Source organism: Anas acuta, chromosome 1 (genome assembly GCF_963932015.1).
Source record: "Anas acuta chromosome 1, bAnaAcu1.1, whole genome shotgun sequence".
In the NCBI taxonomy this organism is placed as follows: Eukaryota; Metazoa; Chordata; class Aves; order Anseriformes; family Anatidae; genus Anas; species Anas acuta.
This window is the reverse complement of record NC_088979.1, coordinates 122,616,580-122,633,698: the sequence shown is the minus strand read 5'-3', so window position 1 is coordinate 122,633,698 and position 17,119 is coordinate 122,616,580. Positions and strand designations below refer to the sequence as shown.

General features: G+C 36.7%; 1 protein-coding gene across 2 annotated transcripts in view; it reads left to right on the top strand.

Moving 5' to 3' along the window:
* MAN1A2 (mannosidase alpha class 1A member 2) overlaps positions 1 to 17,119 on the top strand; it is a 135,427-nt gene that overhangs the window by 75,858 nt on the left and 42,450 nt on the right. For both annotated transcript variants that reach the window (XM_068698910.1, XM_068698920.1), the window contains 3 exons: positions 12,545 to 12,639; positions 15,061 to 15,184; positions 15,614 to 15,707. In XM_068698910.1, coding sequence (XP_068555011.1) covers positions 12,545 to 12,639; positions 15,061 to 15,184; positions 15,614 to 15,707 — 313 coding nt within the window. The remainder of the gene's footprint in view (positions 1 to 12,544; positions 12,640 to 15,060; positions 15,185 to 15,613; positions 15,708 to 17,119) is intronic.

Sequence of the window (17,119 nt, the reverse complement as noted above, 5' to 3'; positions counted from 1 at the left end):
AAAAAGTTAAAAACTCAGAAGAGATGACAGCATTGTGTACGTCCTGTCCAATATTTTCAGTTTATTGCCATGAGATGAGCTGCTTTTTCATAAATGATCCAGACAACTCACAGGTCTTTAGCAACCTGAAAAAAAAATGTTTTATGGAGTTTTAAAGCAGTGCCATGTGTATGCCCACTGTAGTGCAGATTATAAACTTCGGACAATTTCTGTTTACTAGGCTTGTAGTAAACATTTTTTTGACTGGCAAATGATACTTCACCTAATTTATTGCTGAATCTTAGTACTGCATAGCACCAGAAGAGGAAGAAAGGAAGAAGAAGCTGACTTTATTGTAATTTTGTTGACTCTACTGTAGGTTGAAATGAAAATAGGTTTGCCCATTGGTGTAATATGCCTTAACCTTAAAGCATTAGAATTAAAGGACAAGCTGTTTTAACAGTAAAAAATAGGATAACTATGCAGTGATAGCCACTCTTAAATAGAATCATAGAATGCTTTGGGTTGGAAAGAACCTTAAGGAACTCACCTAGTTCGAACTCCCCTGCCATGGGCAGGGACACCTTCCACTAGACCAGGTTGCTCCAAGCTCCATCCAGCTTGTCATTAAACAATTCTAGGGATGGGACTTTGACAACTTCTCTGTGCAACCTGTTCCAGTGCCTCACCACCCTCTGAGTAAAGAATTTCTTCCTTATGTCTAATCTAAGTCTACTGTTGTTTAGTTTAAAGCCATTCCCACTTGCCCTGTTACTGCACTCCTTGACAAAGAGTCCCTTTCCAGCTTTCCTGTAGGCCCCCTTTAGGTACTAGAAGGCCACTCTAAGATCTCCCTGGGGCCTTCTCTTTTCCAGGCTGAACAATCCTAATTCCCTCAGCCTGCCTTCATAGGAGAGGTGCCCCAGCCCTTTGATCATCTTCGTGGCCTTCCTCTGGACATGTTCTAACAGGTCTATGTCCTTCTTGTGCTGGGAGCCCTTGAGCTGAACACAGCACTTGAGGTGGGTTCTCACAAGAGCAGAGCAGATAAGAAGAATCACCTCCTTCAACCTGCTGGCCACGCTGCTTTTGATGCAGCTTAGGGTACAGTTGGATTTCTGGGCTCTAAACCAGCTCACATTGAGCTTCTCATCAACCAACATCCCCAGGTCCTTCTCCTCAGGGCTGCTCACAATCCATTTTCCACCCAGCCTGTATTTGTGCATCTGGGTTGGGGCAATCCCAAGCAGGACCCTGCACTGGACCTTGTTGAACCTCATGAGGTTCTCCCAGGCCCACCTCTGAAGCCTGTCCAGGTCCCTGTGGAAGGCATCCCTTCCAACCGCTGAGGGTGCACTCAATCCCACTGTCCATGTCACTGTCAAAGATGTTAAGCAGTGCTGGTCCCAATACTGACCCCTGAGGAACACCGCTTATTGCTGATCTCCACCTGGACATTGACTGTGACTCTTTGAATGCGACAATCCAGCCAATTCCTTACCTACTGAGTGGTCCATCCATCAAATCTATGTCTCTCCAATTTAGTGACAAGGATATCATGCAGGAAAGTGGCACGTGCTTTGCACAAGTCCAGGCAGATGAAGTCAGTTGCTCTTCCCTTATCCACCAATGCTATAACCCCATCGTAGAAGGCCACCAGATTTGTCAGGCATGATCTTCCTTTAGCAAAGCCATGTTGGCTGTCACCAATCACTTTCTTATTTTCCGTTTGCCTTACTGTGGTTTTCAGGAGGATCTTCTCCGTGACCTTGCTGGGCATAGAGGTGAGACTGGCCTGTAGTTCCCTGGTCTCCTTTTTCTCCGTTTTTAAAAAAGTGGGTTATGTTTCCCCTCTTCCAGTCAGTGGGACCTTCTTTGGTCATGTTACTGTAAAGGGTTATAATTGCTAAGAAAGAATAGGTCATTTGTCACTACCTGCATGCCATGCATTTCTTGATGACTGTGTCTATTAGCTTTTTGCCCCCTCTTTAGTAGTTTTAACTGTCATGCTGATGGGCACTGATAACAGCAAGTATGGTATCGTACCTGTGATTTTTCCATGTGTTTCATTTATTTTCATTGATGTTGACATTGTAAATGCTAATTTCTACTCATTGAGTTTTCCTACAAGAACTTTCCTGAGAAGTTTAGCTTCTGCACTGGAGGTTTTCACACTTGATCTCATTCTGAGAGGAAGTACGGTGTTCTTTTTTGGACAACTGAGAGCACAGTTCTTCTGGCTGGATTGTTTAGGCTGCCCTTTTCCCTCTAAAACAAGAATAAAATTCAACTCCAGACATGATCACATTTTAACACAAGGCATCTTTGGTTTTGCATTTTGGAACTTCTTTGCATTCAGTGCTAAATTCCGTCTTTAAAAAGGAGTTTGAATATTAAAACAAAAATAAAAAAGGTTGCTAAGCAAAACTACTAAAACTAGCAAGAATTCACTAACAAAAGTTGTATTGCCTCTAAGCATATGTGCATCTATCATGTGATAAAACTGAACTCTTCAAATCTATTAGGTATCAAGAGGATGCTAAGCCATCTGCAGTGGTTACCATATTACAGTTTAAAAATTGGAAAATCAGCAAACAAATTTGCACAGAAATGACCGAGAAGTGCTCTGGCGTAGTAATTATTATTTTGTTTTTAGTTTCAAAATCCAAAATTTCAGATACATGCCTAAACCAGAAGAATGTTTATGTTCAAAAAGGTCATTTAAGGTGACCTAGGTATCTGTGAGTCAGTCCATTTTCACTCCTTTTTCCCCACCCAAGAATTCAGTTGATGAGATCATCAGCATAAAAATGATTTGATAATAAAATGGCTCACATCAGAATGTATAGCTGACTGTTAATTTGCCTATGTTGAAATGGTAAGTAAATAGAAAACTATTGAAATTCAGTCAACTGGTCGTTTTGGCTTGTACAGTTGAAGTCAGTTTTAATGTTACCAAAGATGTACATGCAGGCTGTTAGTTATAAAAAAAACGAACACACAGAAAACAATGACCCACATTGTCCAGACCAACAGAACAAGGGAATGTGTTTTGAGTATTCTGACTGAAGAATATGTGGAATTCACAGAAGACGAGCAGCTCAACTCAAACTTTTTATGTGAAATCTTGTGGCAAAAGACCTGTAAGCATTTGGATTTACAGAACAAGTTTTGAACATGAGGAGGAATTTACTTCTGTTTAAGTCATTAAGAAAAAGGCCAGTGTTGGTATGCTCTAAACTTACTGGAAATCATGTTTTAAAAAGGATGTGTAGAAACAGCAGAAGTGGTAGAAAAATCATGAAAAGGTAGAGGAAACTCCTGTACACATGAATAGTCAGTCAATATATCATAGGTAAATCAATCCAGATATGTCACTCTGTCAGAAAATAGTATTTAAAGTTACTTTGGTAATTGTTCTTTATTTTATACAGAAGTTGAGATTGTTGCTCTGAGCCTTTTTGATTGTTTGATTGCATGACATAAAAGAGGAAAATCCTTGTCTTTTACATCTGGCTGTAAGATCTATAAATTGTTCTTCAGGAGTTTAGGATATTTCTCTTACCATTTTTCAAAATAAATGTTTTTTCTAGTGTCTTGCAGAATTTATGCAAATATGAAGATTTGGTACTTACTAATTCATTGCTTATAGCTTGTGTTGACCATGTAATTTTTTGTCAGAGCTTGGACCTAATGCATGCATATAACTGTGAATAACCTAACTATGTCTGCAAATATATAAAAACATGCCAGTTCATCCATTTAAAAAAAAAAAAAAAAAGCAAAACCAACAAAATGCTATTTACTTGCTTTCAGGTGCAATGTAATGGACTGTATTTTGTATCTGACATAGTGTGAAGGATATGTTTTTGTAAATGTAAAAGCTATGTGTTTTTTTTTGAATATTTTGTTTCTAGAGTATGATTTTTGCACTGTAATCTGTCACATCATACCAATGGGAGGAAGGAGTCTGTTTATAATGAGTGTACATAGTGTGAAACAATATGTAACTTCATCTATGTTTAACTTTTTTGTAAAGGCAAATACAGTCTAAGGAGGACTGAGTCATTTCTGGCAAAGTCTAAAGGGGAAATCAAGATTGATTTGAAATGGAAAGCTTGGCAGCACATTGAAGAGAAAGAGGAGACAGGAATAACAGAAAGTAGAAACTGATACAATGTAAGCACAGCTGAAGGACAAAAAAGATGACATAGCACAGAAAAGTATATGTGAAAATAAGATATTTGACGTGAGTGGAGAATGTATTAGGAGCAAATGTTGCCAAAAATGCTATAGATTAATAATCAGAGGTGGTAGATAATTTTTATTGCATGAGAAGGACTCTCATAAAACTTGTAAATATAGCATAAATGGCTTAATTACTTGATTTCAGAACTGTTGTTAGGGTTCCTAATACATAGTTTCGTTCTAGAATCTACAGAGATACGGGATCATCAGTTGGGTTGGAACCCTTAGGAACATAGTACAGGCTTGGTATTAGCAAAATAACAAGGATCATTGATAAAAAACAAACTGAAAAACCTACCAAGATAAATTTCTACTGTTTACTTCGTCTGAGTGTGTTTAGCCAGGAAGATATGTTGAAAGGCAGATACGTTAGAGTCAATTCTAGGTCTGAAGAATCTGCTCTGGTGATGAGAAAGTGTTTTTCCCTATTCCCCAGGCTGTTCCTAGTACTCTTGTTTCTTGTAGCTAGACTCTTGTAATTCTCTTCATGGTCTCTTGTTATTGTCTTCTCTGCTTTGGCCTTCCTTCCATTCATTTTCTGGCCTTCCTCCTGATACCTTCTTCTTCATCCCTTCTGCTCCTGTTCATGCTCTTTTAATTTCTTCTGCCTGACACTTTGTGTGAGGTGGGATACTGGAAGGCCTGCCTTTACCACTTTTGCTTCCCTGCTGGTAAAGCTCTGCATTGATCTTCTGCCCCTTGATGGCTGTTTTGTTTTGTTTCCTGTTGGCCATCCAGATGTTTTATCTTCCTCATTCTGCTTTCTTTTTTTGTTTTAAGACAATCCTTCTTGCTGCCTGCAACCAGTAGGAGAACACTTAAGCCAGATGCCAGAGATTGTGTGCTCTCACATCTGGTTCCCAGTGCTACTCTGGCTCCCACAGCAAGAAGAAATCACGTGAATGGAGAGGCTCTTAAAAGCCCAATTGTGTCTTTGGAGCATGCATAGGTGTGAGTGATTCTGTTTGTTATGTTGTACAAATGCAAGATTGTTGCTTCTAGAAGGTTACTGATCTAACAGGTTAATACAGCCTGTATATTTGAACTTACAGCAAAGAAATTGAATCTGAAAAGAAGGAAAAATAAAGCAAAAAAAAAAAAAGCCTGGACTCAAAGCAACTTTCTAATAAAAATAGAAGACAGAATTAATTCAAAACAGCCATGAATTTTGGCTCAGCTAGGCAGGATGAGAAACAGTATATTATCTCTTACTGGAATGATCAGATCTAGGAGCCGTTTATATGCCAGATTCTCATAGCACTTATTCTTAATTTTAGATGATTTGTGATGTTAGCTGACTAGTATGAAGTGTATCAGATTTGAAGGTCCTTTAAAAATGAAGAAAGTGTAACTTTTCTACTCATGAAACCAATGCCAAGGAAGTAAGCGGAAATGATGCAGTTTAATTGGGGCACTATTAACCTGTGCCAGGTAATTTAAATGTGATTAGCTGGTTGTCCAGTGTGTGCCAAACTTTTACATTTAGGTCTTATAGAGCAAAGATTTCAAATATTTCTAGTAAGTTAATTATGCACAAGCTTTTTAATGTAGATTTTTCAAAAATATCAGTAGTGTGAAACCAATGAATATTTCATTAGATCCTAAGATGCTATAGCCAACAGTAACTAGATTCTTCAAGTCTGTTGTCCAGGAAAGCAGCTTTGGAAAACTTTAGTAAAAGATAAAGATAGTATCACTTAAGAATTCTGTTTGCAAATCCTTCACTGCTGGTGGTAAAAAAATAAAAATAAAAAAATAAATACCCTCCATAATATTTATTATCATATATTAAAGAAGCAACATTTGAACACACAAACATGCTCCTTTGTAAAATATAAATAGGGAAAATTGTAGTCAGCCAGATAATCTGTTTATCTGGATTTAATTGATGCAGTTCAAATATTTTTCTTCATTTATTATTCTGCTCAATTTTAGACTGTAGCTGAATTACATGATCAAATAGACATTTAAATGTTTTTCTGTGCAATTGTAACATAGGAACTGCCAATAGGGTAGTTTTTCTAGATTGTCTGTTCCATTCAGATCAGTTGAAACAATGGGGTATTTTTTTGCCATATCTTTTACTGGTACTTTACCTTTGCCTGTGTTCAAAATCCCACAAAACATGACCTTTTATTTTTACCTCAAAAAAGTGTAGAGCCTCTAGGAAAGAAGAGATCTGGAGACTTGGGTTATGAATAAACCTGTACAGTCCTGCGGGCTTTTCTGGGCTTTTTGTTTTAGAAATGGAGTGCACAGTGCAATTGCAGCTTTTTCCTTGAAGTCAGGATAATTCTAATACAACACGTTAAGAAATTTTTGCAAGCTAGATAGAAATATTAAGGGTAACTAGGCTTGCATAACCGTAATTTTTAGAACAGAGGCAACTGTTCTGTCACCTGAGTTCATGCATCATCTGGGACCGGACAGCCTTTCTTACCTTCCTACCATTCTTTCTTTCAAATTTTTTACAAAAGTATATCTTGCAGAGAGGTGTTCAGTATGACTTTGTTTTATAAAAATATTTGTCTTATGTGTAGTGTCACTGGCTAAACAAAATGTTGGCCTAGTCTACAAGTTTTGAAAATATAGCAGAAAATTCTCGGAAAATTCATTTTACAAAGGCACTTTTCCTTTAGTAAAAAAAAAAAAGGCAAACAATAACAACAAAAAAAACAGTTTGACTTTAGAGACTATCATTAAACAGAAGAGAGGGACCTGGATTAGAATAGATGCAGGAAACAGCAGTTGCAATACATTCAGAAATGTTGACTTTGAGATTGGTGGTTTTTTTCTTGTGTGTTTTTTTTTTTTCTTGTTTCTTTCTTTCTTTTTTTTTTTTTAAAGATTAAACATTTCATAAAGTATTTCTTGTTTCCTGAAACCAGTAAATCAGCAAGTCATGTAATATTTATGAGTGAAGTATTGTCTGCTCAGTTGAGTTGTTCTTGAGAGACCAGAATTCTCTTCCACAAGAGGACTCTACATCAATAATTGCGTAAACAGAAGTAATTGATCCCAGACTTCCATAAGGGTGAATTTTAGCAGTGTTCTAAAACTTTGAAGACTGTTGAGATTAAAAGACCCATACCCAATTCCTTTGACTGTCTGTAAATTTTTGCATATAACTGCCTCATACCTTACAGAAGTGCAGTGATATTCTCTGCCTTGACTTCAGGAAGGCTTTCAGCACCGTATCACATAAGAAGCTGCTGAGGTATGGGCTAGATGAGCAGATAGTGGTATAGATTGAAAACTGGCTGAATGGTGAGGCCCAGAGAGTAGCAGTCAGTGACACAAAGCAGTGAGAGGCCAGTAGCTATTGATGTACCCCAGGGGTTAGTACTGGGCCCAGTCCTGTTCAACATGTTTATTAATGATCTTGATCTGTTGAGCGTACCATTGGCGCATTCACAGATTAAACTATAAGGAGTCACCAGAGGGTCACACTGCCATCCAGAGAGACCTAGACAAGCTAGAGAAATGGGCTGACAGGATCCCCGTGCAGTTCAACGAAGAGAAGTGCAAAGTCCTGCACCAGGGGAGGAGCAGCCACGTGCACCAGTACATACTGGGGGCTAGCTGTCTGGAAAGCAGATAGGCAGAAAAGGACCGAAGTGGTCATCAAATCGAAAATGAGACAGCAATGTGCCCTTACTGGAAAAAAGGCTAATGGTATCCTGGCTGCATTAGGTCAAGTACTGCCAGCAAGTCAAGGGGAGTGAGTGATCCTTCCTCTCTGCTCTGCTCGGCAGCTGTGAGGCCACACTTGGAGTACTGTATCCAGTCCCGGACTCCCAAGTTCAGGAGAGACGTGGACACACCAGAAAGGGTCCAACGAAGGGCCATGAAGATGACTTAACAGACTGGAGGGTCTCTCTTATGAGGAAAGGCTGTGAAAGCTGGGACTGCTTAACCAGAAGGGAAAGCACACGGGGAATCTCATAATAAAATATAAATATCTCTGTATAAATTTGTGAAGGGAGGGTGCAAAGAAGACAGAGACAGTTGACATCATAATCCAGATTTAAGCTGATTCTTGGTGAACTTTTTTTTTTTTGACTCTTAGAATGCTGAGATGGGTTTAGGTTTTTCACTTCTGTGTTATTTTTTTCTGTCATAGAGAAATTAAAATAAATTCAGAGACCATTCCTTTCTAGGACAAGTCTTCTCTTGTCTAAAGACTTTGTCTTTTAGAAGCACTACGTGTTGTTCGTCAAGTATTTGGTAATCATTACAGCTCACCAAGACATATATGGTAGTGTTTAATAGCATCGTCAAATATTTCTTTGTTAAACCTCTGCTATGACTCAATATACTTCCACTGCTGAAAAGTTGCAGTTGTATTTATGTTATTCTGCATCTTTTTACCACCAAAAATGTTGTAGTTTGTAGCTGCCTTGCTAAATCTCACATCATCACAGATTTACTTTCTCCAGGACAAATTCTAGATGAGACAGACCTCTTCAATCATTACTCACAAAGTGCTTTTCCACTTTTTTTGTCTTCATACTATGATAGCTGAAATGTTACCTCAACCTTTTTGTATCTCCCTCTTGTCACAAGAGACCTTTCTAATGAAATCCTTGGAATTTATGAGAAGCAAATACGTTATAAAGAGGGACCTATTTCTTCGTAGCATGATATCCCTTCTTTCAGCAGGGAACTCCCTAGGAACATTGTAAAATTCTGGTGTTCCCAGTCTTATATAGGGGTGTTGTGTGTCTTTGGAACTTAAAGCTGTTCACCTGTCTTGCAGGCTTTTTATTCTGTGCCTTCATAGGCAATGAAACAAATATGCTTATTAAGGTAGCTATGTTTCTTTTTGCAATAATGCTACATATTTTGGTTTTCAGCAGTAAATCATACCACTAGTCCCTATCTCTGCTCATGCAGGAAGTCCTAACTGATGAGTTGAATTTTAAATGGGTGGTTATCCACAAAAGAACTGTAAATAGTTCAGTAATGCATATTGAATTCCAAAGGTAAAAAGATAACTACTTTAGATTGAGTCAAGATTTTAGACTGTGCCAAACAATATTCTCAGCGGTCTGAATCTATTGGTGTGAGATGTTCTCTTCATTATCTGCTTTCAGTATTTGAATAGGCCAGCCTTGACACCTTACTTCATGCTTCTGTTATTTTATATTCTCCATGACCATGGAAAACACAGTTTATTTCATTTTTCCATGTATTGGCATTGTATGGACTGAAAGGTTACTATCTTGTCTTCATCTTTTCTGTAGGCTAAATAACCACAGTGCTTCTACTGTTTCTTAACAAGGTCTAATTTCAAGGCATCCATTCATTTGGGTTCTTCTCTGTTCTTCCTGCTTGTGTTGTTCTTGAAATGCAGTGCCTAACAATGGGGAACTGCCAAGGCTGAAACAGAATGTATCAGTTCAACTTGTTCAAAACAAACAAACAAACAACTCATGCTTACTATATTATAAGTGATCATGCGGTCTGCTGTCATAGCATTATTTACAAGTTAGGGCCTCGTGCATTTACTGCTGCTGTTGTGGTACGTCTGAAATTTATTAGAAGGAGCTGTTTAAGTTAGCTCAGCAGAATACTGTGGTCACATCTGCAGTCTCTCCTACAAATGACATTTCATCTACCACTGCTTGTTTTATTTCCCTCTTTTCTCTACCTTTCTACAAATGTGCTCTTCTAGTTACTTTGCTCTGATAAAAACCTAAGTAGCTTTCTCTCCAATCTTGGAGAGAAATAAGTATGCATAGATAAATGAGTATGCATAGGTAAATGCAGTATCAAACATTAGGTTGTTTTGTTACCCAAAAACAGCAGTGAGAAATTCATAGGACTCTGAGATGGTGGTAGGGTTGGAAGGTACGCTAATATGAAGTAATGGCCTATCATCAGTTGAATATAAGTGTTTTCTTTGATGAGAAGGGTAAGGAGGGGCAGTTTCACCCTTTGGCACTAAATAGTAGTGCTCAGAGTCCTCAGTTCAACAGAGGTGGCAGGAATGTGCCTGTAATCACAGCAAGTTTTCACAGATGCTATTAATATCATTCAGTCGCTACTTTCCACTGGCTTTCTGTTTTTTTTTCACATGCTGAAATGGCTGGCACAGTGACTATATTGCTTTCCCTGCCCCTGTGTAGATTCATGTACGTTTTGCTCAGCTTAGCCTGTGCTTTCTGCACTGTTACTAAAAAACTGCTTCCAATATATTGTTTTTTCCTAAGTTATTGTAGTGCATTTCATATTGACTAAAAGCTGGATAGTAGTACATAAATAGTTAGCCATTGGGAATATTCTTCTAGTGAGGAAGTTTCTAGGGACGTTCTCCCACTGAATATTCTTGCCACAATTTTTCAGTAATTTTCATAATAAGAGTAATGCAAACAAATAATTGTATGCATAGAGTTTTCAAAAGGTGCAGGATCCAAAAGCTGAAGCTAATAAATTCATGTCAGAGGCATCTTTCCAAACTATGTACTGTTTAAGTAGAACTTATAATTCTGTTCTGGAGGTGTAGAAATTGTTCTGCATTGTAGAGGTAACTCACTGCAGGTGGTGATAGCAGTTCTATCTGGTCTTGGTCCATCTATTAAAAATCTAAAATTTCAGCAATATTTTTGACATACATTCATAGATGCAAAGCTGCTAATTTACCAATGCCAAGGCAGAGCTTTTAGTTTTCTTCAGGGTTTGTTTTTTTTTTTTTTTTTTTTTTTTTTTTTTGCAATTACCATAGACTCCACCTGTATTATTCCTCTTACTTATACTATGCCTTCCTATTTTGACTTGGGTCTTTATTCAAAGTCAGAGTCTCTGAATTTTACTGTTAAATTTCAGCATGTTTTCTCACTGTCTTTTGTCAATATCATTGCTGAAAATCATTCAAGCCACATTGCCTCCATTACTTCACACTTACATCAAATCCTATTTTGATGATTCCAGTATCCGCTTTTTCAGTTTAGACATACTTCATCTTAGAATTCATTTAGAATACCTCTGTAGAAGTTTTTTCCTGGCTCATTGCTTTCAGATCCACCCCCATCTCTTCATACTCCACTGCATCAAATGCAATTAGATGTCATCTTTAATATTCTTTTCTGTCTATTTCATGTCTTACTAGTCACCTTCTAAAATATTAAGATATTGATCTTTTCCCACCTTCATATGAAAAATGAGAATAGTCTTGATTGCTTATTTTTCAGATTCTCCAGGCAGCATCTTTTCTCTTTTCCTCCTCTAGACTTTAAAAAAGGAAGAAATACTTTTTATAAATATAACAGAGCTGTCTTGCAGTCCTTCTTAAAGCTTTTAATTCTCTTCATTACAGAACATTGGTCAGCTAGTTGATAATACTGTTTTTATAGTATGTCCCTGTTGTATAAGTAATTGTTGAGCATTGTAGCTCTTTTTGTTAAATGTTTGTGCAGTGCCTCAGCAGATGAATAATGTTATCTGCTAATTAAGAAGATGCTTTTGCAGAAATATGGTGAATATTGACAATGAGTTAATTGATGTGTGTGCTAGCAACTAGCTACTAAGACCAATTTTATGTCATAGGCATCTGCCAAGTATGCCTTCTTGGAAAAGATGCTTCCTATAGGCTTAGCAGGAACTTTCTCCAAGTTACTCATTTAACTAATGAACATCAGGCTCTAAATAAAGATATTACAGGTTTATGTTCTGAAAGCACATTTTTTAGAGACATGAAGAACAACAATGGAAATTAATTTTGTCCTGTCAGTAAATTGTATGACTAATCAAACTGGAGAGGAAATACTAAGCCTGTTATTTTTCTTCTGTATTATCAATGAAATAAAAGCTACAGGAAACTGCGCATATTTGGTTTTGCTTAGACAGTGTTCATAAAAAGATAGGAGATCTGTCTACACTAAATATATTGTTAAAGAGATTGTAAGTTTGTAAAAGTTAAAACACTTGTGTGTCAGGTGGAGGAGTTGTCTTGCTTTTAGCTCCAAAATATAAAGTATGTTCTAAAGACTGCTTTAGACAGTGTTTGAAATTCTTAATGTTGGTGGAAGGAGGTAGAGTGAGGATTGATATCCTTCTTTCATAGGAACCTTAGCAAAGTTGCTGGCGAGCATGGAGGCAGAGTCATTAACATAACAAGTTTTCTTTTCATGTTCAAATCCTAATGATATTCATAAAGTGAACAAGTAAAAATAAATGAGAAGTTAATGCATTATCTTTTTTTGCAACATAAAGCTTTTCTTAGATGAAGTGGGTGGGGCAAGGAAATTTCAGTCCTTATAGTTCTTGGAGATAAATCAGAATTTGTAACTATTTCCACTTGATCCTACTATCTTAGGTTTTCAAGATCAAAGCAGTGCAGCTGGCAGGAAAACTTCTTCCAGCCTTCAACACGCCTACAGGTATACCATGGGCAATGGTGAATCTGAAAAGGTAACGAATTTTCTTTTGTGTTCTCTGTGTTTTTCCCCTTCCTCCAACTTAGAATTAGTAATGGCATATGTCAGTTCTTCTAAGTAGTGCAATTGTAGAAAATGATGACAAATTGGTATTTCTGGAACTTAAGAATAATGTTAATAGAGTTCAGAGCATCCTACCTCATTAACTGCAATAATTTGTGACCATTATTTTTTTCCCTGATTCTGCAGTAAGAATTCAACATGTCATTAGAACATACTGAGTTTATTATGCCATATGTTGTCCTAGAACTTAATGATTAGTTGTTTAGTCATCACATTCCTATTAAAAAACAAAATTGTTTACACGCCGTGGTTGAATTTACTGTTTTTTATGCACTTTGTGAGCTGTATGTTATCAGAAATCTCAAAAAGTTTTAGGATGCTGAAGATACTCAATCATGATGATTCATTTTACAGTTTGGCTTAGGTATAAAGGCTAGTGTGCTGAAGTCCACTATGGTCAGTTGAGATGGATAGACTCCTTTGATGGCTGTTCAGCTGAATACTGAACTTAGGTGGTCTGAATTGCCTTGTGGAAGAAAATTGCCTTGTCTAATTTATCTTGCATTGCTTGTTCAATTCTGGGTTTTCCCTCAAATTTTGAAAGCATTTTTTGACACAAGGCATTTTTTCTATTTTTATCATTGTGGTGCCAAAATTTTCCTGTGAGTGCATTCACTGTCTCAGTCTCTTGGTAGCATACAGAGCCAGCTGGCATCACAGCAGAAAATACAGTGGCTGACATGCAAGGAAGCAGTGACAGTAGCATGTGTATGTGTGAATGCTTATCATAAGGCTAACACACACATAACAGGCAAGGCCTGAAAGACAGATATGAAAAATTAGCAAGTCGTGTTTTATTAGATTTTGTATTTTTCATGAAACACTTTATTTTCTCTCTCTATGAGAGTTGAGCCAAAAATAAATAAATAAATAAATAAAAAACGTTTTTGTCTCTATACAGTCTGTGAACAGTGGTTACTGTATTTTTAAAGATGTTCTGTCTCAGGTAAAGCTACAATTGCTGCTCCATTACCAATGTTTTTCATTTAAATTTTTCCTTTTTCTAATTGTTATTATTATTAATATAATTTATATAATTAGAAAATTATATAAAATATTATTAAAATTATATAAAATACAATTTTAATGATAATGATGATGATGATGATAATAATAATAATAATAATAATAGTAATAATAAACAACTCTCCTATGAAGAATGGCTGAGAGAGCTGGGGATGTTCAGCCTGAAGAAGAGAAGGCTCTGGGAAGACCTCATTGCAGCTTTTCAGTACTTGACGGGGACTTACGAAAGAAGATGGAGAGCAACTTTTTGCAAAATCAGGACAAGGGGGGATAGTTTTAAACTAAATTATGATAGACTTAGATTAGATACAAGGAAGAAGTTCTTCACTCAGAGGGTGATGAGACACTGGACCAGGTTTCCTAGAGAAGTTGTGGAAGCTCATTCCTGGAGGCGTTCAAGACAATTGGACGAGGCCCTGGGCAACCTCATCTAGTGGGTGGCATCCTTCCCATGGCAGGGGGGTTGGAACTAGATGATCTTTAAGCCCCCTTGCAACCCAAGTCATTCTATTTTTCTATGATAAGTAAGAAGACATTCGTAATCGTAATTTTACTGGTAACTGAAATCTTGTATGAAAAAAAGTAGAAGGAATCTCCTGGAAAATATGGCTAACAATAAATTAAAGGACCTAGTCCTGCAAGCTGGTGAAAACTCACAGATTAAATTAAAACAGAGGTAATTTAGGAGTTAAGAATTAACACATAATATCTCTTACAGTGCAAAAGATCTATGGCATGATAAATTCTGATGGTTCCTTATGTGAATCTGAGAAATTCATAATATTCTGCCTACCGTAAACATACAATTTTCCTAGGTAGAGAGAAATAGGGCCCAACCCATCTTGTTCAAGTGTCTAACGCTTACTTTAAGCACAAATAAAGGGAAGACAGCAAATACCTGACAGAAGATGGAAGCTAATGCTGCCACACTTAGAAGTATACTTGTCTCATCTGATAATTGCTTTTGATTCTTGTTCTTAATAATATAGAATGAATAGAAAGCAATTAAGAGATTGGATCCAGCGTTAAGATATTGAAATATACAATATATTGATGCACAAAAATATAATCACAGGACTTTTTATCAATGACACTATGTTTTGGTTTGTTTTTTCTCCCCAACTTATACCACCAAATCACCAACCAATCTACCAAACCACAACTCCAGTAATCTTAAATACAGATTAATATTTTGCTGTTACCTCTTTAATTTTCTGCAGTAGTTGTACTAGTACTGTGCACAGTAATTCTAATTTTTTTTTGTCCTTTTTTTTCCTGATTTCTGCATGTATTTCTTGAAAATCAGCGGAGTGGGTCGAAACTGGGGCTGGGCTTCCGCAGGAAGCAGCATCCTTGCTGAGTTTGGTACTCTACATATGGAATTTGTCCACCTCAGCTATTTGACAGGGGACCCTGTGTATTACAACAAGGTAGGTATCAAATTCATTTTTTTAAATCATATAATTGTCTTTTTTACTGTTTCAGCATAAATTGCATTAAAGGAAAGTGCCTCCTGTATTGCATTTTGTAATGGATTATGTTCTATCTGCATTCTTGCTAGCAAGTAAAATCTTTCGAACATGTACATGTATTTCTATTACCAAATAGGTGACTTTTTAGAAATTTATGACAACAGAAGATTTTTTTATTTGTTTCAATGTACATTTAAAAATCACATTTTAAAAATATGTTTATGTTCATGTGTCAAACCTTTAAAAAACAAAACAGAAAGCCCTCAAGAAAGCTTCAGATTACAGATCAGATTATGAAAACTTCTGAAAAAAAAATTTTAGATTTATCAATATGCAGAGAGTTGGTGAAAGATGTTAGTGGTGATACTGATTCTTGATTTAATTTAGGTCATGCACATTCGGAAGTTACTTCAAAAAATGGATCGTCCTAATGGACTTTATCCAAATTATTTGAATCCAAGAACAGGCCGATGGGGTCAGCGTAAGTATTCTTATTTTATTCATTCGTAATTAAAGCTCTGCTTCTTTCTTTGATGCTAAGTTGGAGATCAGAAAATTTATTCTCAAGGGCATTAGCAGCACTGCTTGAAAATATGAAATGTAGAAGAATTGCTTAGACTTTAGATTTCCTGAAACCAATTTTTGCAAATCATTCTCTCAGAAATCATGCAACTCATTTTTATGATATGTTCTGACAGCAGCTTCCTACCAAATCCAGTGCATATCTTTTACTTCTGTCTGTCAGTAAAATCTTTGGTAATAAAGAATGAGACAGAAAAACAGTTCCTCATTTTGATTTTGTTCCTGTTTTTTTATCTGTAGCCATCTGGTTAGTGGATTACTGTTTGCAGGTGTAGTGTAAGATACCGTTTATAAGTGACTAATTATGCATGTTTGTGCTGGTTATATTTGAAGTCCTTCATCTGGTTAAATATACTTATTATATTTAATATAATATATATTTCACCTGGGGAAAGTATATTTACATATATTTCTACATACATACATACTTTCACCTGGTATTAGGGACTGCAATTTTTAAGGATCATTGTTCTTCTTAGTGACATGTGAAATGACATAGAATCATAGAATACCCTAAGTTAGAAGGGACCCACAAGGATGATCAAGTCTAGCTCCTGGCTCCAAAAAGAACTACCTAAAAATCAAACCATATATCTGAAATCATTGTTCAAATGCTATTTGAACATTGCTTCTAGCAGGCTTGGTGCCATTACCGTTGCCCTGGGGAACATACTGCAGTGTTCCACCACCCTCAGTAAAGAACCTTTACCTAATATCCAACCTGAACCTTTTCTGATGCAGCTTAATGCTGTTCCTTCAGGTCCTATTGCAAGTAACCAGCACCTCCCCTTTTCTTCTTGTTGTGAAGAAGCTACAGTGTCCTGAACATTTCTGTAGATCCTGCTGTTATCTATGTGTGTCTCATTAAAACAAAACAGAATAGCTTTGGGATGAAAACTTTTAAAATGTATTTGTTTCTGTGGACAGTCTATGTGGAGAGGGAAAACACGAAGACACATACACAACCCTGATTCCTTTTCTTGAAGTGGTTCTTCTAAGAAGCGTTGGATGTTTTAGTGCTTTCATAGTATAGATGATGAAGATAGTTCTTTTTCTTCAAGGCTTCTATTCCTTCATCTTTTATGAATGCAAGTTGATTTAGGAAAAACAAGAAAGATGGTCTATTTTTGTCCTGTTTGACATCACTGACAGGTTTTGGTGATTTCAGTGTTTGGCTGTAAATATCCGACAGAACATGTTCTGGCTTACAAATTGAGAATTTACTTCTGACTTTGAGTCTGGAACAGGAGGGAAATGAATGCAGCTATCATTGCAGTGACTTTGAAAAGAGTTGTCTAATTAGATCTGTAA